General features: G+C 48.3%; 1 protein-coding gene and 1 pseudogene across 1 annotated transcript in view; one reads left to right on the top strand and one right to left on the bottom strand.

Annotated features, from left to right (window-relative positions):
- Positions 1-6390, bottom strand: part of LOC137205561 (RNA-binding protein FXR1 pseudogene) — a 49086-nt pseudogene extending 42696 nt beyond the window's left edge.
- Positions 3304-27664, top strand: part of GREB1 (growth regulating estrogen receptor binding 1) — an 82266-nt gene continuing 57905 nt past the window's right edge. The window contains exons 1-4 of the mRNA XM_067703682.1: positions 3304-3555; positions 15816-15996; positions 20829-20948; positions 23351-23527. Of these exons, the coding sequence (XP_067559783.1) occupies positions 15840-15996; positions 20829-20948; positions 23351-23527 (454 nt within the window). The 5' untranslated portion in view covers positions 3304-3555; positions 15816-15839. The remainder of the gene's footprint in view (positions 3556-15815; positions 15997-20828; positions 20949-23350; positions 23528-27664) is intronic.

Raw genomic sequence — 27664 nt, 5'->3', positions numbered from 1 at the left:
CTTTAGTCTGGTTTCGGGAGTTTCGTTAAACCTGAACAAAGACAGAAGTGCTCAGGTCTCTTTAGGGAGGTCAGGTCCATCACACAACAGAAGAGGCGTTTGAACTAGGTTTTGAAGGATGAATAGAAGTTCATATCATGAATGAGGGGTAAGGGCTTTCCAGGCAGAGAGAACGCACAGCACGCGCAAAGCACTGGAGGCATGAGCAATCAGCCTCGGGCAGTACCAACCCCTCACAGTTTGTACCAGTAAAGCAGATCCAAAGTGATCTGAAAAACTCTCAGGGAAACATTTTGTAAAAGACAAGGCCTGGGCTTCCCTGGTGGCGCAGTGGTTGCGAGTCGGCCTGCCAATGCAGGGACATGGGTTCGTGCCCCGGTCCGGGAAGATCCCACATGCCGCGGAGCGGCTGGGCCCGTGAGCCATGGCCGCTGAGCCTGCGCGTCTGGAGCCTGTGCTCCGCAATGGGAGAGGCCACAACAGTGAGAGGCCCACGTACCGCAAAAAAAAAAAAAAAAAAAAAAAAAAAAAAAAAGCCAAGGCCTATTTGTTTGTTAATGGTAGTTATCACAGTCTCCAGGACACTTTGTTGGACAGGTAGAGACTTTTTGCTTTTTGAAGGTCATCACTTCAGGCCTTTGTGGTCACAGAGAAAAAGCCAACACAGTTGGCTGCTGGTACAGTGAATCTGTCCATGCTTGCCACATGTAAGGTGGAAGGGACTTGGCCGGGGGGTGGTGGGGGAGAACAGCATTTGGTATGGAACAGAAGAGAGCGAGATAGATATATATGGCAAGGAGATATATTGTCATTGAGCATAGATTTGCAGATGTAAATTCAGTAGGAAGACTCACACCAGAAACACCGTCAGAGCTGCCACCGGGGCGAGCTCTGTCTCCTGTGCAGGCACCCCAATGTTATTTTCACATCCGAAACCTATTTTGACAGCAGTGGGAAAGCACGGTCAGTTCAAAGGTATTGTAATACAGGCCTGGTGAAGGCAGTTCCTTCTTTGCTAATTTTCTCCTCGTGATGATGATAATTTATGTCAATTTTAAATTAGCAAACTATGGAAAAGATTAAAGGAGCATTAAAAAATCTTGAATTCTTTCACTTAGAGGCAACCACTGTAGACATTTTTTTTAATCTCTTTTAAGCATTTTATTTATTTATTTACAGGCTGAAAGCTTAGCAATGATAATAGTTGTTACTATTATCATGGCCTACATAGTAAGTATTATATATGTACCATTCACTGTTCTAAGTACCCTCTGCATATTCATTCATGGAATCCACACAACAACACTAAGAAACAGGTACTTTTATCCCTTTTATCAGATCGGGGAAACTGAGGCACATAAAGGTTAGGTAAGTTGCTCAGGGTCAGATGTCCAGTAAGTCAGGATTCAAACCCAAGCCTGGGCCAGACCCAAGATATATCTCTCTTGACGGATCTCTATATAATGAGATATCATATATCAATACATTGTATTACATGTATGTGTATACATGTATTCCTCTCTTTATATTTCTATAACAATTTAAAATCTTTTTCTTGCTGCATGCTGTACCCTAAGGATATCCATATCGTTTAAAAACTTCATGCACAGGGCTTCCCTGGTGGCGCAGTGGTTGAGAGTCTGCCTGCCAATGCAGGGGACATGGGTTCAAACCCTGGTCCGGGAACATCCCACATGCCGCGGAGCAACTAGGCCCGTGAGCCACAATTACTGAGCCTGCGCATCTGGAGCCTGTGCTCTTCAACAAGAGAGGCCGCGATAGTGAGAGGCCCACGCACCGCGATGAAGAGTGGCCCCCGCTTGCCACAACTAGAGAAAGCCCTCGCACAGAAATGATGACCCAACACAGCCATAAATAAATGAATAAATAATAATTTTAAAAAAAAGTTCCAGTTTCAACCGTCAGCTACTCTTACAAGTTCCCACAATCAGAAAAAACAAAAAAACAAACTTCATGCACAAAGCCACATGCATGTGGATATCAGATATTATATTTTGGATAAAAAGTTCCAATTTCAACCGTCAGCTACTCTTCCCACAATCGGAAAAAACACAAAAACAAACTTCATGCACAAAGCCACATGCATGTGGATAATGCATGTGCATTAAACCTCCCTTTCCTGTTGGACATTTCTGTGGTGTCCAGTTTCCCACCATTACAGACAGTGCTCTGAGCGGTGGACGGTGATAGGCACTCCATGCAGGGTCACCCCCTCTCCAGTCCCCAAGCGTCCTCACACCTGAGCTGCCACCGCCCCGCCATGAGTGAAGCCACGCCAGGCTTTGCTTCGACTCCTGCAGCCTCATTCAAGCAGAGCCACCAGGGGGCGCGGCCCTGCCCGTCTGTGAAGGCCTGGGGGCAGGTGGGGTTTCCCCTTGCCTTGCTAGGGAGATGGGGCTCAGCCTGGGGAAGAGTAGGTCCGAGACATGGGGCTCTTCCTTCCACCGCATGGTGGTATTGAGGATGGGGACTCGAAACAGCTGCGAACTCTCTTTGCTGACTGGGGCACCAACAAGAATAATCCAGTCCTTTGGGCCTTGGCACAAAAGGCAGATGACGTGGATCTCCCTGGGTCCTACCCATGTCCTCTTGGTGGGCAAGTAAAAGACCGTGGAAAGAAGATAAAAATCAAAGTTAAAGGGATTTAGCGCAAATGAAGGGGGCTCCCATGATTTCTTGTCTTCCCTTTTTCAGTTAGGATTTGAGCACGATTCCCAGATTTCCAAATGTTAGTTGCAACAGGAATGTGTAGGAAGGTCCCGACAAGAGCTGGTGTTTTCATGATTTCCAGCATGGTAGAAATGACTTAAATACAATAAGTTTAAGAACTAGCCGCTGTGACTCTCAGGGGACTTCTCCTGGCCGGGTTGTGTTCCTTGCTATTCACAGAGGCGGTTGTTTGGAGGGCCACGTGCTTCTCGGGGTCAGTGCCACACCCGCGGTCCTCCCGTGGCCAAGCGGGCTGCCCGATTCCCATGGCAAAGCCCGTGCTCTTCCCTGACCCTTTGTTCTCTGCGCAGGAGGACACGGTTCCAGGCCAAGTACAAAACTTTCATGTTTGAAAAGACACGGTTTAACTGCTGGTGGTTAGACTGACAGATTGGTATGTACCTGCGTGGTGAGCACTTTGACCCAGTAAAACGCTTCAGCGCTAAGAAGATGGAAAACCATGGCATTTGCCATCTGACCCAGCAGGAGCCTGGGGCAGAGGGAGCTCAACTTGGAAAGTCTGCTGCTGGCTTTTTTTTTTTTTTCCCTCCTGGTTGTTGTCGTAGCCTCGGGAGCAGATACTGCCTTTGAAACCTTTCCCCTGGCTGGCTTGACTGCCTCTGCCTCCCAGGGCAGGGGCCAGGGAGCCAGGGTGTCAGGCTGACCGAGCGCTTGGCACTGTTCTTGGGGGCATTAAGGGCTCCCTGCACGATCAGAGGCACAGCCCGGGAGGCAGGGGCTCAGCAAGCGCTCGCCCTTCGCTGGGCTCAGCCTGTTTCTGGCTGGTTGGTTTCTGGTTGCCCGAAATGACCAGCTTCTTGTAAGGTACGGTGTGTTCGATGTTGGGAGCGGAGCACCGCTTTGGGGGGTTGGAGAGGTTGGCGTTGGCGTTCTGGCTGATGATAGAGGTGGCACCGGCCCGTGTCAAGCGGAATAATGGCAAAGCATTTGCGTTTTCAATAAGCTGAGTGAATCCACTTAATGAACTAATTTCCTGATTTTGCTGTTGAAAATGGTATCTAAAGGGGTTAGAACTAATTAGTTTTGCACAAGGCGGACACCAAGCAGAAGCGAGTCTAGTTGTAAATGATGTGCTAAGGAAATACTCTCTGGATCCTGCCTGGTGGGCTCTGGAGAGGTTTTTCCATAGTTTCTTCTTCCCTGAAAATCTTCCCTGGCTTTATTCAGAAGCTGCTTCTCTCCCATTCAGTTCTCCCTGCAACTGGGGGTGGGGACATCGTGCTTGCTTTGTCGTTCCATTCCAGAGAGCTTAAGGGTGGTCCCAGAGGAAGGCGTCATCTGACCTTGTGTGGACAGATGTCTGGGTGGCATACGGTGCTCTGGCGGCTGAGAGAGGACAGTCCCGGTTAGAGAGACAAGCAGATTAGGTAGAAGTCAAGCCCTTAGCCCGGCTTTTCAGCTTTTCGTCATTAAACAGCACCTGTGGAGTTTATGAGTTCCTCCAGGGAAAATCTCAGAAATCTACATTAGAATGCTGTTTCCTGCCGGGAGGACCTCAAAGAGTTTGTAGGAGACCATCCTGCCGTCTGAATACGTTTATGGTCACATCATATATTCTTCCTCGTCTCCCAAAGCATCACAGCCATTCCTCATACGCGAGGGCCCACCGTGCTGCGGGAGGTACAGGAGGAGATTGGAAATGCAGTCTTGACAGGGCTTTTGCTTTTGTTCTGTTTTCTGAAACTTTGGTCTCATAAGAAATAAATCACCATACTTGTGTGTCGGTGGAAGGATTCTTAACTTTTGCTGTAGGGATGTGGGAGAAGGAAGGAACGGGGTTAGTGGCAGCTCAGATCTGAGCTGGAATTTGGGGCATTGGTGGTTACCTTCCGGGAGGCCCTGAGGTCAGCAGGGATTCCGGGGGAGGGCTGTCTCCGGAGAGGGTCAGGTGGGAGGGTCTGAGGACCACAGATGTGTTTTGGATGTGATTCAGAATGGAGGCAGATGGCAAAGGGAGGGGAAGAGAGACCTGGCGGGGGCTGTGCATGGGTCTTCTCTTTCATGGACTTGAACTCCGGCTTTGACTCCAGGGCATGGACGCTTTCTTCTCTGTTCTCGGTCACCTCTCCAGGCGAGGCTGAGAGGAGACAGAGGACAAAGACAAGTGGGTACCAGCCCCATTTTGCACGTAGCTCAGCGGATGCTTGTGAGGGAACAGATGGCAAGCCAGGGGATGGCTGGAGGGTCCTGAGCACCCGGCGCGTGGGGTACCTCAGACCTCCCACGGCCCCTGTCCTGCATTGCGATGATGACACCACCGACTTCCTCCTCTTTCCAAAGCCCAGTCTCCCCTCTTCCTCAGCCTCCACATGAGCCAGTCTTTGTGTCCTCCTTGAGTCCCAGTGTACTGCAGTATTCTCCTATACTCCTTAGGAAGCCTAGGGAATCTCTCTCACAGTCTGATCCAGCCATCTTAAAGTCCTTGCCTGACTCTACAGGGTTAAATCTGAATGTGTGTTCACAGGGCTTAGTCTAGACTGGCCCTCATCACCCTCCTATACCTGCCCCCCCCGCCCCCTACCATGCTCCAGCATCTGGAAGGACCTGTGTTCCCCAATCACATGTGGGTGTCACCCCCGGGTCAAGCCTGGGTGTGTTGCCCACCTCCTGCCCGAATGCCCTTTCTTATATTCAGCTGGCAAACCTGTGCTTATCCCCCAGATTCAGCTCTTCTGGGAGTTACCCTGAGATTGACTTGAGATAGAACCTTCCATGCCCATCTCTGTTTCCTTTGGAGCTGCCCTCTTGCCTAAATCCCTGCTAAGGCAACGGTCACACTGCCTTGTTTACCTGTACTTCCTCCCTACCTGTGAGTTTCTCCAGGTCAGGGACTCTGTGTCTTTCACTTTCACCCTTAGCTTTTCACCCAAGTAGGAATGAAATATTACTGCCGTGTCTCCAAATTAGACTATTTAAGCATTTAACTTTAGGGCAAAACCATGAATCTAAGAGGAAGGTTCACTGTTTCTCATGAAGCAGAGAACAGGCTCGGAGTTGTCGATTTGTGGCTTAGGACAGACCTAGCTGTATGAACTTGGTTCTGAGACCTTGAAGGCCTCCAGCTGTGTCTTCTCTTTGAGCCTGGGGTGGCCCGGGTGGAGGGCGAGCGGGGTCTCTGGCCGCCTGGGGTAATGAGCCAAGTCAACGGCTGATCCTTTGCCAGATCTGCTCCGAAGAAACTGTTCTGGGCTCCATGGGGATGAGTGAGCTTGGCGGCTTCATCCAGCATTTCAAGCCCCCGAGGAGGGGGGGAAATGCAGACACACCCTGTGTGGCTTTAGGGGGAGAAACCCGGAGCCCAGTGAGGTGTGTGCAGAGCGCTGGGGGTGGAGGAGAGGAAGCCATGAACGTTGGCCTCCGTGTGAGCCCAGGGAAGAACAGGCACAAACAGGGCCCGCGGGGTAGCAGAGTGTTCATGAGGAAAGAACAGAAGTGCACATCTTGAACTTCGATGCTCACGGGAAGGGCTCCCCTCTGACCCTGCTTGGGATGGAAAACAGGTGAGTTCAGGTAATACCTGGGGCAGGGAGGCATTAGCTAATACACTTTCTGGAACTGGAACAGCGATGGCATCCTGGGGTCCGAAATGAAAACCTCAGGTGCGTCTACGTGGTACACCTGGGACTTCTGAGTCTCCATGATGCTTTCACGCAGGACCACGCTCCGTTTCTTTGCCGTCCTCACTATAACCTTGAACAGGTGGTCTCCCTCTCCCTTTCCGTCTCCCTCTGCCTCCTTTTAGGAGTTATTATCCGGGACCTGCAGTATTTATGGGAAATAAAGAAGTGACTAGAATAGTTTCTGTTGTCAAGCGGCTTCAAGTCTTGAGAGAAAGGGGGATAAGCCGTGTGGAAATGCCATCTACTTGCATAGGCACATTGCAATTGGTGTACCCCTAAAGGAAGCCAGTTTAATTATTGCTATCGGAGTACAGTGAGTCAAGTTAAGTCAAGATCTCTGGTTAGCATCTAGAAATTAGAATTAGGATCCGTTAATTCCAATTTAAGAGAGAAAACTAGAGTTTATTAACATCAACTATGTGCCAACAACTCTATATATGTTAGTTCACTTAGCCCTCATTACAACTCTGGGAGGTGGTTCGTATTATACTCATTTTACAAGTGAAGAAATGGAGGTTCAGAGAGGTTAGGTAACTTGCCCAAGGCCACACAGCTCAAAAGAACCATAGTCATAAATGAAGCCCCTGGTGGCCTTATTCCAAAGTACATGCTTTTTACTACCCAGCAGGCAGATCATGAACGCTTTTGCATTTGAAAAATTGTTTGAAGTTGGTGAAGTCCAACTTTCCTGAGGGGTTTATTATCTTATAACTCAAAGGGACCTGCAGGGTCCTCTCTGAGAGTCCTGCTGGTTTTGATCTAAGTCGACACCATGGCTGAGAAACCAAGAGCTTGCCCCCAGCACATCGCTGGCCTCAGTCTCCACACACAGAGGGACCCAGCCAACGATGTGCGCCTCTGGACGTCTGGAGGAAACGGGATGTGGGTGAGGATCCCTCTACGGGTTAGCAGAGATCCCTCTGGGGGAGGGGAGAGCCGGCTCTGTTGGGTGAGCAGCAAGGGGAGGTGGTAGTTTTATTTTTATGAGCAGAATGGCCAGTGCGCAGCAGCCAGGGATACACAGAGCTGGGCGGCATCCTTCGGAAGCGAGTTCCAGCCATTCCAGGAACCAATAACTGTTGTTGACAGATGCGAGCTCTGGGCTTAAGCAGAGGTGCCTGCGTACCTGACCGATAAAAGGCAAAGCTGAAAGGTGCTCAGAAAGGAACAGGAAAATCTTTGTGGACCCAGAGTTTAGCTGGACACAGAGCTCTTCAGGGTTCCCAGTGTCAGTGAGCTTTTTAAGTGAAATGGATTTTCTGTCTCTTGGGCAAAACTTTTGATATTCTTTTTTTTTTTTTTTTTGCCACACTTCGTGGCTTGTGGGATCTTAGCTCCCCGACCAGGGATGGAACCTGTGCCCCCTGCAGTGGAAGCACGGAGTCCTAACCACTGGACTGCCAGTGTATTCCCCAAAACTTTTGATAGTCTATTCTTTAAAAAAAAGAAAGAAAAAGGAAAAAGGTCACTTCAAGGAGAGGCCGGAACGAGAATGTTTTTCTTTGAAAGGGCTGGAGTCTGGTTTAATCCCTGGTTTAATCTCCAGGAAAGGGCCAGTCGGGCTGTCGGGGAGGCGGACACTGTCCAGGCCCCAGCGGGCCGGCCCGCTGATTATTTGTGTGTTCTGCCTGTCTCGTGAAGCAGCAGTGAGCCTGCTCGCCTTCCTCCCTCGGGGAGACCTGTCTTCACGTAGCATTTTTAGAACGCTCTTGGTTTTCTTTGTCTGGCTAGAAATGTACCTTTTCTTTTTTGCCGTACGCGGGCCTCTCACTGTTGTGGCCTCTCCCGTTGCGGAGCACAGCCTCCGGACGCGCAGACTCAGCGGCCATGGCTCATGGGCCCAGCCGCTCCGCGGCATGTGGGATCTTCCCGGACCGGGGCATGAACCCGCGTCCCCTGAATCGGCAGGCGGACTCTCAACCACTGCGCCACAAGGGAAGCCCTAGAAATGTACCTTTTTAAATGGGGCTTTTCATTTGCTGATGCTGTGTTTTCTTGTCATGGCAGCCCCCCTCTTGGTAAAGTACCACTAAGGAAGAACCTAAGGCAGTCCTCTTCTAACCAAAAGTTTTGGCATGGCCGGACAAGTGAACACCGTTAAAAAAACAAAAACAAAAAACAAGAACTTTAGAAAATGCTCCCTTTTCTGAAGTCACCGACGTCATTGAAAGCAAAGATTCCCTTGCTTTGGGCCATTATTCGACATTCTAAAATTGTCCCAAATGTGAGACCTTGCACAAGTCACTTAATCTCATCCTGCCTCAGTTTCCTAATATATAAAATGAGAACCATGCTATGTGCATTTTAGGGCCATGGTGAAAATGAAATAAATGATAAATGTAAACTAAGAACGGTGTCTGCACAAAGTGGCCCTCGTAAGTGATGACTATTATTTTGATTATTACGTAAAATGTTCTTGGGGTTTCTGTTGCTAAAGGAAATAATAACGATGTGAAGACGATCGATGCTTTTAAACCCCAGACACAGTCTCTTCACCTGCAAAATGAAGACAATAGTACTTTTGTCACAGAACTGCTGGCACAAAGGAGATACTAAACAAATATTGGTTTCCTTATTCTTTCATTCAAACTCGGGTCGCCCCTCATATGTATGTATATATCTGTCTATTGATGCATAAATTGCATACATGGACCGCTGTATATTATTTACATTATAAAACATACACTGAAAAATAATATAATGGTTAGGTAAAATAGATATGAACAGAGGTTTTTATATATTTTTTTGGTTCACTTTGGATGTAATGCTGTACTATGTATGTAAGTACTATAATAGGGACTTTATAAGGTCGGTCATGTGGTTCAGTGAGTATAGGTAGAACCTTCTCCTATGAATATGAACCTTCTCTCCTATGAATATGAACCTCCTATGAACCTTCTCCTATGAATAATTGCAGCATTAATTGCTGTGTAATAATTGCTGTGTAATAACTGCAGTAATAATAATTACTCCCAGAGTACCAGCAAGAACACTTAGCCTGGGAGGATGTCCAACTTTGGGTGTGTGTGCATGCTTTGTGTCGTGAGGCCGACCCTCCAGTGCCATCCTCTAGAAGTTTTGAGGAATACCATAGCATTCTGTAAAATTGGGAAATGTCTTGATGCGACTGGAAAAAAACACTAGAAGGTAATGGTAATACAAGTTTATAACCTTTAAACCGAGGATGTCTGAGATTTTTCAATTCTACTAGTTTAAACTTCTTAAATACTACTTGTCATGGAAGAGATTCTTGGAGATGGGCTTTTAATTCCAGACCAGGCACTAGCTGTGTGTCATTAGACAGGTCTCCCAACCTCCCTGAGCCTTAGTTTCTTCATCTGTAAAATAAGGATACAAGTAGGGAGAGAAATAATGACCAGAAAGGATTGTTGCTAGGATTAAATTCAGTGATGCTTGTGGAGATGCTTAGCAGGGTGGCCTGCCTTTGCTGTAGGTCTGTAGTTCACCAAGATCTTCAGTTGCTCTCCTACTGAGGTGCTGTGTGATGTCCATCATCCATTATAAAAATGGATATGCATAAAGCCTGCATTTCATTAATTTTTAAAAATGTAACCTTCAGCTTTTAATAAATGTAAAAATGCATACAGTCTAAAAAGTTAAATGTTATAAGCTTTAAAATGAAAAACAGTGATCTCCTTCTCACCTATTTCCACTCCAATGCCTGCTACGTAGAGGCAACCATCTCTTAATTCTTTCTTTTCTTTAATTTTCTGGAATTTACCTCTTTATTTACAAGTAATAACTGATGTTGCACTTTCTTGATTATTCCGAGACCATCTTTTCATTCTTACCGTGGAATGAGAATTGAGGGTTCTCACACCTCTTTCCTCCTCCCCACCAAACGTGTGTGTATCCATCTTTTTCCTTTCCCCATCTTCCAAAATAGTTATAGGCACACCTTGGAGATATTTCAGGTTCAGTTCCAGGCCACTGCAATAAAGTGAATCACATGAATTTTTGGTTTCTTAGTGCATATAAAAGTTATGTTTATACTGTAGTCTATTAAGTGTGCAATAGCATTTTGTTTAAAAAATGTATGTATCCCAATTAAAAAGTACTTTATTGCTAAAAAATGAGAACCATCATCTGAGCCTTCAGTGAGTCAAAATCTTTTTGCTGGCGGAGGGTTGGAAATATTGTGAGAATTACCAAAATGTGACACAGAGACAGGAAGTGAGCAAATGCTGTTTTTATTTTTATTTCTTTATTGAAGTATAGTTAATGTACAGTGTTGTTTCAAGTGTACAGCAAAGTGATTCAGTTATACATATTTATATATATATATCTCTATTCTTTTCAGATTCTTTTCCATCATAGGTTATTATGAGATATTGACTAGAGTTCCCTGTGCTCTGCAGTAGGTCCTTGTTATTTGTCTCTTTTATATACAATAGTGTGTGTATGTTAATCCCAAGCTCCTAATTTATCTCCACCAGGCCTCCTGCCTCTGGGTCTTCCCTCCAATTTTGTTCCAAACATCCCTGTCCAGCTGACCTGCTTAAAATATCACCTTTAGCAACATAAATCCCTAGTTCTGAAGCTTCAGGGCTGTTGCCTCCTAAAACAATGTCTAATTTTTACCCTCAGTTTTCGTTTTTTTCCTGTCGTGGTGCCACCTTTACTACTCATCAAATGCACTTATTTTCTTTTTCTACAGCATGTGTATATTCGTGGAGCTTTCTTGCCTGTGTACCCTCCTGTTTCTTTCCCAAATGTTAGTCCCAATTTTTGGCCCAAAATATCCTACTCTTCCTTTTTGGCCCACTTTGGGTACCAGCCCCTTTGGACCGCCTGAGTTCTCACTGATTCTCCCCAAGACCCCTGCCCCCACCTTACGTTGTAGGAATTATGGACTATAGCACTATTTTGTCCCTTGTCATTTATGATTTGAAGTTCTTATCTTTTCACACCTGTTCAGATTTAGCTAGAAATGAATGGTCGTGCACTGACTACCAGGTGCTCTGCTAGGCACTTTCACACTCCGTGTCTTCTGCTCTCTGTGATGACCAGAGAGTCCTTCAAAGAGCCCATTTTACAGATGAGAATACCGAGGCCCGGTGAGCCACACATGCTCTCTCTGTCTACTATACCAGGCTCCTGTGCATTAAGGTGAAGGCCGTGGTCTGACCGTCGTCGCTGTGGGGATGGGCACTGCTCCAGATTCTGTGGTTGAAGAGCGTCACACACCAGCATTGGGAGGGGCTGGGCCAGGCCTTGGAAGGCAGGCAGCAGAGTGTGACGTGTCAGGGTGGGAAAGGAATCCCCGCAGTTTGCAGACTTGAGTAACTGCAGCAGGAGATGAGCAAAGGGGCTGAACCCAGGGAGCGAGTGGCAGAACCCAGTCCCGGGAGGTCACAGGTGTCGCCCTGGATCCACGAGGCTTTGGGGAGGAGTTTGGCTTTGGTGTTTTGACCCTGAGCGAGGCTGTCCTCTCTCTGGCTCTTTAGTTCCCCGTGTGACAGTTGTGGGATCCTAGCACGCCAGCGGGCCTCCATCTCAGCCTGCTCTGTCTGCCCTCTGAGCCCTGACTCCTCACTGGCAGGTGGTCTTGTCAGTGAGCTGGAGCATTGCCAGGTGTAGGTAGGAATTTTCCACACCATTTGATTGCGGTCCAGTAGGACTAACAGAAAGGGCCAGAGCATTGTCGTACGATTCTCAGTTTCCTTCCCCATCTCCAGTTACCAGCATTTACTCAGGATTTCAAATGCCTCATTAGATCGGGAGTGGGGTCATTGTCTCTCTCATTTTTTGCTTCTAGACATTAAAGCTTTGATGTTTGCTTAAGGTTGTAAAATACAATTTCCATTTTTTTTTTTTTTTTTTTTTTTTGCGGGACGCGGGCCTCTCACCGCTGTGGCCTCTCCCGTTGTGGAGCACAGGCTCCGGACGCGCAGGCTCAGCGGCCATGGCTCACGGGCCCAGCCGCTCCGCGGCATGTGGGCTCTTCCTGGACCAGGGCTCGAACCCGTGTCCCCTGCGTCGGCAGGCGGACTCTCAACCACTGCGCCACCAGGGAAGCCCACAATTTCCATTTTTTTGAGTGTGAGCGCTCTTCTGTCTATGCCCTTGTCCCTTTTGTGTTTCTCCTTCCCTCCTACCCTCCTTCCCTCCCCTTCCCCTCTCTTTCCCCCAACCCCGAATTCTGTTTTCTTCCAACAAGAGTTCTTTCAGGTTACTTATCATCTCTGAGACTAGGATTTGCCAGCTTTGTGATGGGCTTCGTAATATCCCTCACACGGCTACCAAGTGTATTGAGCAGGGGGCCTGGCACACGGGAGCCGGACAGTATTAGTTTTCTTCCGTCCTCTTTCCTGCTCTGTCCACACCAGGCATCGCTCTGCCTTAGCCGCTGGAGCCCTCTGGGCTCAGGGTGCCAATCCGCTGCCAGGTGAGCGGCCCAGGACCTTGGGAAGGGAGGGTCTGGATGCCCCGAGCATTTCTTTCAACCGTTGAGCATCATTCTGCAGGGGCTCCAGGTAAAATGGGCCAGAAGTAGAGCTGCTTTCTGTGTGCGTTAAGCTCTTCAGACAAAGATCTATAGAAACAGGAGGCATTCGTGATGTTAGTAATTGGCGGCAGCTTTCCATGGACCACCCTGAATGGAAACAGACACAGGCGTCCCCACATGTGGCCCGTAATCCCTCATTTACGTACTGAAGGAGGCTGCGGGTCAAGAGAAAAGGCAGAGGGCCTGGGAGCCTCTTCTGACTCAGGCTATTAGGTGGCTCCAGCCGCTCCCCTCTCTCTTTCAGGAGCGCTTTCTTTTTGTTCGTGCTAATTCCTGAAGCAATCCTCCCACCAGCTCATTTCCCCAGGCTGTAAGCAGGGGCTGACCGAGGGGAGGCCCTGTGCTCAGGAATTATTGCCCCAAGCAGGAAGTGTTTAATGGTTTCCATTTACTTTTAGTTGGAAGAAGGAAGCCTGAACCTTTCTTACAACAGAGGCAGAAAATCAACCTGACGACACCCCCATTTTACCCTCAGGAGGGAAACCAGAGCTCCTCAGGGCACCAACGGTCCCATCTTGAAATTGCTTAGCCACCTACGGAACAAGAACAAGGGGAATTTCTTAGATACGTCTTCAGTCAGAGTGATGTGTAAGGAGGTGCCTGGGATGTGAAGCCAGTCTCACAACTTGTGTGACCGAGTGTGTGTCACCGTAACGAAGCAGGAAGCCAGTGTCCTGTGGTCATGTTGGGGATGGCATCTGTGCTTTTTTTTTTTTTTTTTGGCTGCAACTTGCGGGATCTTAGTTCCCCAACCGGGGATTGAACCTGGGCCCTCTGCAGTGGAAGCGTGGAGTCCTAACCTCTGGACCACCAGGGAATTCCCCACCTTGTTCTATTTTGAAGTCAAATGGCACTTTGGACATTAGTAGTAGAGGAGGCAGGAAATATATGAGGATGTAGAAAAGTTGAATAGTCTACTTTCATACCTTGAAGAGAGTTTAATCTTTTCTCATATGACAGCATATTTGTAAAAATCCATCTGGCACCTGTCAAAAAGAAACCCTTAACAAATTTTAAAAGTAGAGTTTTTAAAGGCCACAGTCGTGATTATCCAATAAAAATTAGAAATAAATAATATCAGGCTAATCCTTCTTCCTCCCAAATTCAGACTATTTAGAAATTAAACCTATGTTCCTGGGTAATTATAGGATCAAAAAGGGACTCAAAAGGGAGATCATAAACTGTCTAAAGGGGAACACTTTACACTAAACCTAGGGGCCACAGCACAAGAGGCGCCCAGAGGAAAATGTATAGCCCTAAATATCTTCCTTATCAAAGCAGTAAGATGGAAAATAAAGATGATGATGAAAGAGTCATTTTTAGACGTTTGGTAAAAGTACAGCAAATTAAACCAAAAGGAAAGAGAAAAAGGGAGATCTAAACCAAAAACGAAATGAAATAGAAACTAAACAGAAAACGTTAGGAAGGAATATACATTTAAATGCCCGTTCTTAGGAAGCACTAAATATAGGGGTTTAACCATATGTCTGATCCCAGAGAAATGTCTTAGCAAATACCTGAACCTTCACTCAATGGAATGCGATGCAGCCATTAAACTGCTTCTAACAGCATTTGTAAGAGGTTTGGATGAAATGTTTATGTCAGATGAAAAGAGCAGAATCAAAAATTGTATCATAAAGGGATTATTACCATGTGGATACAGTCTCCCAGCTCCCTCCTGTGCCCCAGAGAATTAAGTCTGGAAAGAATGCATCAAAGTATCAGAGAGAATGGAGTATTGACGCGTGCTTAACACAGAGGAATGGTAAAGACGTTGCGCTAACGGAAGGAAGGACCACATACTGTATGATTCTGTTAATATGTCTAATAGACATAACGTAAATTAGTGGCTGCCTATGGCTGGAGGATTGGGGACTTAGGGGTGACAGCCAAAGGGTATGAGATTTCTTTCGGGGGTAGTGACGGTGTTCTAAAATCAATTGTGTGATGGTTGTGCCACATGGGAATATACTGAAAACCATTGAGTTGTACCTTTTTTTTAAAAAATTGAGGCATCGTTGATTTAACATGTATTAGTTTCTGGTGTACAGCAAAGTGATTCAGTTATACATATATATCTTCTTTTTTGTATTCTTTTCCATTATAGGTTATTACAAGATATAGAATATAGTTCCCTGTGCTATACAGTAGGACCTTGTTGTTTATCTCTTTTACATATAGCGGATGAATGGGGTGTTATGTGAATTGGATCTTAAGCTGCTACCAAAAAAAAAAAATCACAGTGTTTATCTTGGGGGATGGACATAGTGATTTTCCTCCTGCTTTTCCACCCTCTTGTGTAATTTCCAGATTTCCAGATGTAATTCTGCATCACTTGTCTAGTGGAAACATAATAAACTAAAAACATTTTAGAGGAAGTGTTCATAATTGGCCTTTTAGCAGAGGAGGCAATGAGGGGAAATCTGCTTGCTAGCCTTCCTCCTGAGAGGGTGAGGGGAGGCCGAGTCCCGTAATCCTGAAACTGGGGACTGGTTGTCATGGGTCGCTGCATTGTCAGCCGCCGTCACACACATAAAGTGGCACAGGGCTATTCTTCTTCAAGTCAGGGAAAAGAAAGCGTCATTTGTCTGGGGTCTCTCAAAAGCAGGATCACCACTCAGGGAAAAGCTGGGGGTCTGTGAAACCTGCAGATGACTAAGAGCCAGTTTCTAGTAACATCTCCTAAGAGGTGTCAGACTCTGCTCTCTGAGTGCTAAATTAGAGAAAGCTGTTACTTATATAACTTCCTGTAATTGCCCGGCAGTAGCCGTAGCTGAGAGCCGTCTGCTCCTCCTTTTGGCTGAGTCGGGGATACGCGGCCCTCTCCCCTCCTTGCAGCGGGGATCCTTTCTACCTTTGGGCTTCACGCTCGGGGTCAGGCTTTTTAACTGAAACTGAAATGCCATTTTAAACAGAAGACTGCTTCGTCTCTCTTGGAGATGGGAAACTCTTACGCTGGACAGCTGAAGACGACGCGGTTTGAGGAGGTCCTGCACAGCTCCATCGAGGCCTCTCTGCGCTCCAACAGCCTGGTACCCAGGCCCATCTTCTCCCAGTTGTACCTGGAAGCGGAGCAGCAGCTTTCCGCCCTAGAAGGTAGGAGATGCGTGCCTGCCTTTCTTTTACCGTGTGTGAGAATGTTAGCAGTGGGACTGGAAACTCTTTCCTCTTCTGAGGAAACTGTAGAAACCGTTAGGTCTGGAAGAACAGAATTATTAGAAAAGAGAAAGGTGCACGTGCATCCCATCCTTACTTGGCTAACACTAAGGTAAGTTTCAGCCATAAAGTTGCAAGGAATAAAATGGTTCATTGGACTAGTAGGAGAAAGAAAGCCATGCCAGCCTGTTCTGAATTGGTTGTTACTTATACTCTTATTAAAAGGTTTGATGGCTCACTTGGATAAGTAAGACATTTTAACATGCTTTTGACCCTCAGTTATATATTTTTTCTCTTTGTGATTAGTGGCCATATCTTTTTTTTTTTTTTTTTTTGGCGGTACGCGGGCTTCCCACTGTTGTGGCCTCTCCCGTTGTGGAGTATAGGCTCCGGACGCGCAGGCTCAGCGGCCATGGCTCACGGGCCCAGCCGCTCCGCGGCATGTGGGATCTTCCCGGACCGGGGCACGAACCCTTGTCCCCTGCATCGGCAAGCGGACTCTCAACCACTGCGCCACCAGGGAAGCCCGTGGCCATATCTTTGCAAGGGAGCGTAGTTTTTCTTTGTGATAGCAGTTACAAGAGCCCTCTAGAAACTGTTAAAAACCAAGAACAAACCCTTATAGATTTAACGTGTGCCAGGAATAATCTTCAGGCATGGGGTTAAGTTTAGGGTTTACTTAATTATCCAGAGAATAAACTGGTTGTATTTTTCAGTCTTTCGTTTGTTTGTTTTGTAGTCGTGTATTTTCATGTCAAAAGTAACCCACAGCAATCCAGAGTATGAGAGTTATTGCTAAAGGAAGTTCTTTTTGTCACTTTGTCTTTCACGTGAAGTTACCTGCACGCTTCTCTTAGCTTTTGAAGTGAAAGAGGGCTCTGGTTTAAAACAAAAGTTAACAAATTAATGAAGCATGCAGTATGCCGGGTCCTGTCTTGGGGTGATCACGACGTGTGTGTGTGTGTGCAGGGTGAGGATGGTGGGCTGGGGACGGTTGCACATAAGGGAAAATGAGTCTCAGAGGTCCTCGTGTGATGTCTGAAAGTCCCTTTTTCCAGCAGGGAGGCATTTCTCGTGTCACTATTTAAAACGTCCTTACAAAATTAACCTTGCAAATAGCAATCGCTAAGGACCTAAAGGAACTGGATCTGGGTCTGGGAGAAAGTAGATTGTGATCAAAAGCACGAATTAGGAAGCCCAAGAATTCTCTGGTATTCAAGTCGAAAGTACCAAGGTTTTCCGGCACAGGAAGCATTACTGTGACCTTGGGGGCATTTGAGAAATTACTGGGGGATCTCTTGTAGATTGTGTGTTTTCAGCTAGCTGAAAGACTTCTGTGAAATATATATTAAATGCTCATCCTTAACTTCTTGTAGTATTGAAAGGCTTTGCTGCTAATGATAAGTGAACAATCTAATGATAAATAAGGCACCTTAAAATCAACAAAGTGCTTTTACCTCCACCAGTAATTAAATCCCATGATTTGGGAAGATGGAAGATGGATTTGACGTTTTGAAGGATGTTGACAGGTGGGGAGAAAGCCCTGGAGTTTCCCAGTCAGCCTTTCCTGGGGTTGAAGCTCTCCATAGACAACCTTTGCTGGCCTCTAAGCGGGAGGCTGCATCCCGAACGTTGCCTCCTTGGGATGCCCTCATCTGCCCTCATCATGTGTTGCTTTCCAGGGACAGCTTAGAGGCTTGCGTGGCCCGGGCCCCCCATGTTGAGTGCCGCAGGCTCCCTGCCAGCTGTCAGCCGGCTTGGTCAGCCCCTCATGTTGGTATGAAAACCAGAGCAGGCCCTCTCTATGATTTTCCCATCTGTCTGGCAAACAGCGTAGAGGAATCCTCCGAGATTTTGTTTCTCTAGTACTGGGAGGATGGAGGAGGGGGTTGGTGATTTGCTAAATGTCACCATCAACCAAGCACTGGGCTTGAGCCCCTGGTTTCTGCATCATAGAACGTGGTGCAGAGGGCTTGTTTTGTCAGTCTGTCTCTCCATCAGGTCTCTTATCTTAACTGCTGTCCTTCCTCAGACAGCAACATTAAGGATGCTTTTAATGACCAGGGTGCTGGTACCCCAAAACACCCCTTGGTCTGTTAACATTTTCTGTATTTGTGAGGGCGATTCAGAGGGCCCTTGTTACTTTGTTCTACAAATTAGGGGTATTACCCCCTCCTTCTAGAGAAGAAATCTTTTACGTATTGTTTTTTAAAGGAAGGCCAACCAAACAAAACAAATACAACCCCAGTATTTGGGGATAAGTATTTATTTATTAAACAAGATGCAGGTACATTCCTGTAATCCTACCCACTCAGAATGTCATACGGTTTCTTCTCATGGAAAGAAAACAACATTTACTCTAATCATTAAAACACATGCCCTCATCCTCTATGGGGTGCAGTGCAGCCGTGGAACCCCTGGATTCCTGTGGTTGAGTTTTAAGGTCCTGAGCTCCCAGTCCAGTTGGTTTTGTCTAAGGCCATTTTAAAGCTCTCATCCTGCCAGGAGACCTTGGTAAACAGTCTGGTTTAGTCTGGCCCCGGTTAGGAAGTCTCCTTGGGCTTGTTGCTGGCTGAAGGATCGCATCAAAGACCCTGGAATGTCTGATGTAGACCTTTGACCTTTAATCCTGCTTTCTTAGCAGCAACGGGATTTTGAGCCCTTTCTTTGACTTGCAGAGGCTTAAGACCCTCTCCTTTCATTCTCTCGGACAGTCTGGATTCCTGTTCTTTTCGGTGGAGCAGAGTAACGTGCAGACATTCCTGTGTGTGCCCTCAGAGCGCCGAAGTCCCCGGCTTTCTCTCCCCTTTTCACTCTAACTGTTGGTGCTTTGCTGTACCCCCACCCCCTCCCCCGAGCCCCTGGAGCTGAGTCTCTGGCTCACAGACTAGTCTTGATTTTGCAGACAGCCTTCTAAGCCACCTACTCCATAGACGGCCAGAGGATGGTTTGGGCCCCCGTGAGGACCCGAGCGGCATGGCTGGCACCTGGGGTCTGGGCGTGACTCCACCTTCTGCTGAAACCGTCCCTGCCTGCATTTAACGGCAGGAAGGAAGCGGCTGAAGGAGGCTCTGCATTTTACCCCTCCAACGCCCTTTGTGTTTTTCCCGGGTAAGCTTTTCACAGTCTCCCCGCCACCTCTGTGTCCTCTCGTCCTGGAGGGATGGAGACACTAGGAATTCTTGCTCACTTCCTGCCGTGACCTTCCCAAGGTCATGGGCCTGGGCCGGCCTAAGATGTTAGTTTCTTCTGCCTCTTGTCCTTCCGGCACCTTTCAAATGGTGACCACCTTGAGGTTATGCTCCCAGCACCCTGTACTGATTAAATCACACCTGGAATGTTCTGTGCAACTCTGAGAGCCACATATCCCCACATAGACTCTCACAGCTCAAAGTGACCTTCTGTGACCCCCTCATTTTAAAGATGCAAGATCTGACGCACAGAGAGGTTAAGTAACTTTTCTGTGGCCACACAGACAATGGCAGACCCAAGGACTAAAACTCGAGTTCCCAGATTTCTAGTCGATCTTTTTCTGCTGCGCACAATTTCATCATTAACCTAAAGCCACATAACCCACTGGATGGATGGAGAGTGTGAGAGCCAGCTAAGATGAGAGTAGGATTGGCAGCAAAGGGGTCAGCACTAGAGGAGGATACAGAGAAAAGAAAAAGGAAGAAGCAACTGTCTCCCGGCCTAGGGTATCTAAGGATGCTTGTAACGACCCTATTCCATGAGGAAATCTGGATCCTATTTCTTAAATGACATTTAAAGATAGAAGGATTTTTTTACCCAAAGAAGTTAAAAGAAGTTAGAAGGAGTTTGTAAATTCATTGATGTGAAACCCTCTTTCTCTAGCAGGCTGGGTAAATAAGGTATAACTGTGTGTGCTCAGACCAGTTGGGAAGTAGTTTCCTGCACGAGGCATTCTGCTAGGTGCCTGGGTTACAGAATACGGGCTGGGCCCACACTCTCCAGGAACTGAGAGCCTGTGGAGAAGACCAGCTCTTTCATTGCTGTGATGAAGCTCACACACAGGGGGAGTGGGATTTTCCTGGCCAATTCCTGGCTCTCCTGGCCGTTTCCACACTTACCATTACTCCTAAAATACTATTTCACTTAAAAAAAGTTTCTTAAAGTCGCTTGGCCTGTTCTGGGATGGCTTCTTTTGGTGAGTGTGGTAAATTCGGGTGTTCGCATTTCCGGTTTGTATACATCCAGTCTTCCCTTGGGGATAAATAAATGTAAAGGTTGTTCCCACCGGACTTTGGGTTCTAAAGCAAGCGATGCAGTTAGTGGCAAGAATGGCAGCTTGGGTGTTGGGTATAACTGGGAACATACCGGCTGTGCTGCTTAACGGTTTGTTGAATCACTGGGTCTCTCTGAACCTCAGTTTCCTTAGCTGTAAAATGGTCCTTATGTTACACCGTGGTTCCTCCCACACAGATGTTTTTGGAGGGCCTGCCATGTGCAGGCTGCATGCTCAGTCCTTGTCAACAGCTATGTCTGTGCTGAGCCCTGCTGCTCGTGCACACGTGTGTGCCTCTGGGGGCTGGGAGGTGACGTGGACCTGCGTTTGAAGTCACAAGGCCAGGCTTGGAGCCAGAGTCTGTGACCTTGGGAAGGACTTCCGGCCTGAATGAGTCTTGGCCTTCACCGCGAGTAAAGGAGGGTGATAATGGCCTCCTTAAATCGTGTGTCTGTGAGGCCCGGTTAATTACTAGCTGCCGAGACCCGCCGTGGACTTACTCATTGCTCTCCTTTCCCACGTCTAGGTGGAAGCCGAGTGGAAAATGAGGAAGAGGAAGAGGAAGGGGAAGGGGGGCTGGAACAGAACTGTCCCCCAAACCCCTACCAGATGCACCCCCCGCCCGAAGGAAGTTGCACCACAGACGGTGAGATGCCCGCCAGGCTGCGTGCTGAGGGGCCCCGAGGTGCGACCGTGCCCGCGTCGCCAGCAGGCCGTGGCCCGGCGGGCCCTCGTGTCCCGGCGGCACTGGCCACGCCACGTGGGGCCCTGTCACTCTTCGCACAGCCCCACCATTACAAACGCATTCCGATCCAAAAGTTAATTTTTCTCCATCGGCCGTTTAGAAACCAGAATATCCCAGCTGAGGTCAGCGTCCACCGTGTGTTTATATCAGCACTGATGAGTAGGCGTCATCTTTCACATCTGTGGCTGCTTTACCGTTGAAAAAGCAGATCTATCAATACGTTATCTCAGGAACTCCTCACCGTCAGTGAGGTTATCCTCATTTTGCTGTTGAGGAGCGAGGCTTGGAGATGCCAGGCGCGGTGGCACCTTTGTTCAGGGATGGGAGCCTGTGCTCTGCGCTTGAGGGTCTTGGAGTGCACTTCTAGTCTGCTGCTCCCCCACCTGGCAAAGTCACTGAGCAGTTGGAAGTTCACCTGACCTGTCACCATACCAGTCAAGGAGTGTCACTACTTAGTTGGTCAGTTAATTGAGTAAAATAAGTATTGAGGCCCTGCTCTGAAAATATGGAGATAAAAGGTCCAAGAGCTCCCAGTGTAGCAAAGCTATGTGAGCAGACCCTCTGCATGCAGTGTAGAAAGTGCTGGGAGGTTGGGGTGGTCTGGGCCAGCAGGGGTCCGTGGGAGCACGGGAGATGCTTCTGGTGCCAGTAGAGCGTTTGGGGAAAGGCCTCCTGGAGGAGCGGGCCCTTCCTATGGGTTTTGGAGTGTCAGCAGGAGTTAGCCAGGAGACCGAGAGGGCTGGGGGAGAGGGATATTCCCGACAGGAACAGCAGGTGCAAAGGCTTAGAGGAGGGGGAACACGGCCCATCTGGGGAACTGCTACTAGTTTATGTAGGTAGGGGCCTGAGGGGTGGCCAGGCAGGGCTTGGATGAGTGATGAGACCGGCCGTGGAGGCCCCATGCACCCTCCCTGGGGGCCTGGACTTGACCTTGTGCGCGATGGCCGGCAGGGGAGGGAGTCAGCCCTCCCTGGGGCTGCTCTTCCAGGAAAAGGACAACAGATACAGTAGCTCTTTGTGATATAGGACTTCTAGTGTCCAAGAGCTAAAAGGCCGCCTAATTAAATAAGAGAATGGCAAACTCTCCGGTGGTCACCACCATGATTTTCGAAGAATTTCCAGGTGGGCACAGTGAACATGGACTGCCCACGCCCTTTTTTCCTCCAGCTCTTCAGAAGGAAGTGGCTGCTGTGCAGAATGGGAGGGGCCTGGGTCATGGAGGTAAAGACCTGCTGGGCCCTTGACCTCACCTGTGGGAACTGGTTTGACGTCCCCAAGACAATGCAGGGGGGCCGCCCCAAGCTCCATCCTGACCCCCCTCCCAGCAGCTTTGAGCAGATGACTTGACCTCTCAAATGACAACTTCCCAGGGCTTCTCCCACCTGGTGCTGTACACAGTGGGTGCCTCTTACTGCTTCGCCCAGGGGCAGATGCGAGAACTCGGAACTAGTGCCTTGTAAATGGTAAAGCAGGTACACCAGAGGAGAGGCTTCTTAAAGTACCGTAGAGTTTTGCAGGGAAGGCCTTGGGGTCATCAGGGTTCACGTTAACTCTCATCGTCCCTGTCGATAACTAAAGATGGAAAAGCCACAGGGCATCCGGCTCCGCGTGCCTTCAGGGAGGGAGATTCCCAGAAAGGGCCCCTCCAAATAGATCTCAGCTGTTTCCCTCTTCTCCATTTTTTTCCTAAATATATTTGGACACTTAAGTTTTAAATAGGAAACATATTTTAAAGCTCTGAAATATGAAAGGTTCATGTGTATAGAGTGAAAGTCTCCCTCTGCTGATGAGGGCCCTGTGAGGCCACCAGCGTCAGCCGGTCCTCAGCCCGTATTCCTGCCACGTGCCCCTGCCTCGTACACATAAAATATAGGGTGGAGAAGACATCTACTCACTCACAGTCCCGTATGGATTTATCTTGTCTACGTTTTAATTTACCGTCACTGGTCTACCCTTCTTTCCTGCTGGGCTTCATTTTACATTAATGTGTATTATACGGTGACACCGATAGTCAGAAAAGCAGCATGTGGTTAAGTGTCATGAGTAATGAATTAATTTAATTTTTTAAATTTTTTATTCTTCCTAATCACTTTATTGTTGTGAATGGTTGTAACTGGCAAGTGAAAAGCATGTAAGGGTAATGTACTTAAGAGTGTTCTCAGAATTAATTTGCAAGTCAGCCGGGTCCAGCGGCACGGTGGTTGCTGATGAGACCAAACTGTTGTCACCCCTTTGCCTGCGTGGATCCTGGCTCTGTGGGAACCACTCGCTGGGCAGCGTGTGAGCCTGTCCGTCCCTCCTAGGGTTCTGCCAGGCAGGGAAGGACCTGCGTCTCGTCTCCATCTCCAGCGAGCCCATCGATGTCCCCGCGGGCTTCCTCCTGGTGGGCGCCAAGTCCCCCAGCCTGCCGGACCATCTCCTGGTGTGTGCCGTTGACAAGAGGTTCTTGCCGGATGACGATGGACACAACGCCCTTCTTGGTAAGTTGCTCCTCTGCTCTTCTCTGCGGCTCCCGCCGCCTGGCGGGTGGGCACAAGGAGAGCTGTTGGTCCCCTTGGGGGACAGGCCACCTTTGAGCCTCTTCATCAGCGTGTCACACAACCCTGTTTATTCATCACTCTGGGCTATTTCTTTGTGGAATGGAATGCAAAGGAGAGTTACTTTTAAAACCTGACTACCTTCCTGTAGAAAACCCATCAGCACTAATTCTTCTTGTACACGTATTCGTCAGACCTTTCCAAAGTGCCTACTGTGTCAGAATTGCGATCCAAACCCTGTCCTAGATGCTCTCGGAAGCCAGCAGACACGAGGCAGGGCGAGAAGAAGGCCGAGCGTGTGGCCCTGCCTCCTGGACGGTCATGTCCTGAGGGACGGCCGGGCACCCTCTGCCGTTCTCTCCTTTGCTCTACCCTTCACCAGCCCGTCATTCTTATCCTGGCTTAACAGGTGTGCTTGGACCTGTTAATGCACTTGCCCAAGGGCGCACAAGTAAAGGAACAGAGTCAGGATTCAAACTCAGGTCTTCCTGGTTCCAGATGGTACCCTCTAACTACCACGCCCCACGGCCCCGTACCTGGTCGAGGTCAGCCTAGGGAAGCCGTGGCTTTGATCTTTGGAACCACCGCTGGCCCAGAGGGTCCCAGCTGCAGTGCAGAGTCGAGACCAAGCCTTATGAAGCCCGGCTCCCCTTTGTTCGGACTTCTATTGAGCTCTTTCTGTGTGCCTGGCCCTGTGCTCAGCTCACTCCCCCATTAGTGGAGCAAAATCAGGGGAGACGTGAGGTTTGGACCGAGAGCCCAGCCAGCTGGCTTCCCCTGCTCCCCAGTTCCTTCTGCACTTCCCACGTGTACAAACATTTAAACCTCGCTTTTGTGCTTGATATGGCCCCCCAAAGCCGAGTAGGTAAACGCACCGCAGTGGATATTTATTGAGGAGGTATTATGTCTGAAGCTCTGTGCAAAGGACCAAAGGGTGGAGGTGGGGAGGGGAGAGTGAGGATCGACCCAGAGAAGAAACAGAAGTGGTTCCTGCCACGAGGGCCGCAGGGACACAGTGGTGTGTGAACTCTGAAACACGGCAGACGAACGCTCACTGGAGGGATGGACATGGCTCTGGGGCAACGACCAGGGGGAGAAAAAGTCGTGGCCAGTACTCCCTTAAGGCAGGTCCATGGGCTTATCGTAACTGGTTTTTGTTTTTTTGAAATTTTTATTGGAGTATAGTTGATTTACAATGTTGTGTTAGTTTCAGGTGTACAGCAGAGTGAATCAGTTATATACATATATCCACTCTTTTTTTGTGTGTTTTAGATTCTTAAGGTGGAGGAGGGATAAATTGGGAGATTGGGACTGACATATACACACTACCACATATAAAATAGATAACTAATAAGGACCTGCTGTAGAGCACAGGGAACTCTACTCAGTACTCTGAAATGGCCTGTGTCGTAACTGGTTTGTTTCTTTTTTAAATTGGAGTATCATCGCTTTACAATGTTGCGTTAGTTCCTGCTGTACAATGAAGTGAATCAGCTCTATGTGTATATATATATCCCCTCCCTCTGGGACCTCCCTCCCCCCGGCCCATCCCACCCAGCTAGGTCATCACAGAGCACCAAGCTGAACTCCCTGTGCCCTACGGCAGCTTCCCACTAGCTATATACCCTACCATGTGTAAAACAGATATCGTAACTAGTTTTTGAAAGCAAGAATAATCCAGAAAATTCACTCTACCAAGGAAGCTCACAGAGTCATTGCGTCTCAGATTAATTTGCTTATCGAGGCCGCTTAGGACGAAATGAGTGGGGAAGATGGCCTGGTGACTTGGTTCGCGTTTGATCTGGCCACGGCTGGGGGTTTGCCTGAATGAATTCCTCCCCTTTGTGACTGTAAAGGAATTGCGAGGGTGGTAAATCAAGGAGGCTCTGGGTCTCGAAATGTGGAGACAAGAATCTTTCAGTTCATTCACCACCAGCCCAGGAACAACTTCAGCCCCTCAGGCGGGGAGCTTAGAGGAAGTGGGGTCTTTGTTAATTGCTTGCCAAGAAGCCATCGGAGGTGGGTGACAAGGGCCGGCTGGTAATAACCGATGCTTTCTTCTTTGAAAACAACTTAATGCTCTCAGCTTGCACACTTAGCGCTGTTTAGGTTTCCTGCAATTAACCCTGATGGCTGCACAGGACAAGGTGGCCCTGCAGCCCTCTGGGGGCCGGGGCTCAGCGCTTTTTAGTGACCCATAAAGTGGAGGCTGTGGAATATCTTGGGGGAAGCCACAGCTTGAGGTGCCTCTCCCCACCCCGTAATTTATAACGAAGGGAGTGTTGTTTTAGTGAGTTTGAATCAACTGAGGGATTTGGTCTGAGAAAGTGAAAACCTAGATGGGTGTTTCAGTTTTTTGATAGTAATTCATCGAAATTGGCTGATAGCTAAGACATAGGAGAAGAAAACATCTAGCTAGATTGTTCATTTCTGCGATGGGAGTAAACAAGCTCTTTGTGCATCTGGAACGCAAATAATTAAGCATTTATGGAATGTATAACCCCAAACTGAAGGGGAACTTTAAATTCAACCCAGGGCCCCAAAGCCAAGTGGGACCTGGGCCTTCCTGGGAGCTCAGGGCCTGTGGGAAGACACGGGCCAACCAGGACTCAGCTCGGAGATCGCACCCACGGCCACAGAAATCTCTGTGCAGCAGGTCCCAGCCTAGGGCTTAAGGCGCTAGAGGATCCCGAAGGACGTGCCGAGTCCCAGGGATGGGAGAGTATCTCAGAGTATGTGGTGATGGAGTTGGGTCATGATAAATGGGTGGATTGCCAGTGGGAGAAAGACAGCAGCAGCAGCAGCAACAAAGGAACCTGACAGCGGCTACTTTCCTGAGCGCTTCTCATGTGCGAGAATCTGTTCTAGTTAAAATGAGGCAGGTGAGTGAGGTGTTACTACCTAGCATTTAGATATGAAGAAACAGAGGCACGGACAATGGAACGAGGTATGCCTGTCCTTACTATCCTGGTAGGGCCAGGGTTTCCACTTTTATTTCTGAACTGCAAGGAGGAGCCCCTTCTCGTCTGTGGCTCCCCTCCCTGCTTCTGGAACGGAGCCGTGGTCCCACAGTCCACAGTTCTCATAGGACAAAAGGCCTGTAAGCTATTTAGCTATTTCTGGAAAGGGATGGCGGTGCTGGCCTTGGTGAAGCGCTCCGAGCGTCCTTGGTTTTGCAGTTCTGCTTCTTGTTCATCATCTTTTGAACCCTCAGGGTCAGAATCCCTTCCGGGGAGCGTGGAAGTTTTCTCAGGGCCTCATTCTTAGATGACAGTTGAGCAGTTTATCTCAAGGTGCCCAGGTTGGAGACCAAAGAATAAATAAAAACATTAGATTATAAAGTTAGAAAACATTAGAAACATTAGAACGTTAGAAAACAAAAGCCTGTCAAAATGTATGCGGAGATGCTAAGTGTGCACTTCGATAGTTATCTTGTTTCCTGTCTCCTGTTCCTTCCAGATATTTGCTGCCTCTCCTGTGTCAGGCACTAGTTTGTATACACACACTTACACACACAGACATGGCCCACGCCTCCCCACAGACGTACCGTGCTCCCGGTCCTTTGGAAGCAGGGGGATATTTATGGGGGAAAATACACAAATGTCAGTAACTCTGACACTAAGGAAGAAGGTATGAGAACGGTCAGCAATATAAAGTCCAGTTGGGAATTCGGCATAGTAGCAGGAGGAAAGGGCGATAAAGCAGGAGACGAGGCTGGAGGGCATTGGGGGCAGCCTTGAAGGCCATGCTTCTGGGTCTGCACTCCATTCTCATGCTAGAATCCACATGTCACTCTCTGGATCTAGACACTGGACAACTACTTAGCCTCTCTGGTTCTCATTTCCCAAAAGAAGGTTTTGCTGTCCTGATGGACTGGTGGTCGTGTCAGTTAAGCTGAGTGCCCTGTTTGGGTGACAGTGAATGGCAGGAAGGCTGTTGATTTTCTCTGCATGGTAGTTTCCTCCCTGTCCCTTTAACAACACGTAAACATAGAGCATGGTGCCGGCATTTCTTCGGCACCTTACCTGTTTCTCTGGTACACAGGGGGCAGGAGTTTGGAAGGATAAACTAACCTGTGCC

Source organism: Pseudorca crassidens, chromosome 14, assembly GCF_039906515.1.
Source record: "Pseudorca crassidens isolate mPseCra1 chromosome 14, mPseCra1.hap1, whole genome shotgun sequence".
Classification (NCBI taxonomy): domain Eukaryota; kingdom Metazoa; phylum Chordata; class Mammalia; order Artiodactyla; family Delphinidae; genus Pseudorca; species Pseudorca crassidens.
The sequence above is the reverse complement of the archived record's forward strand: the minus strand, read 5'-3'. Positions and strand labels throughout refer to the sequence as shown.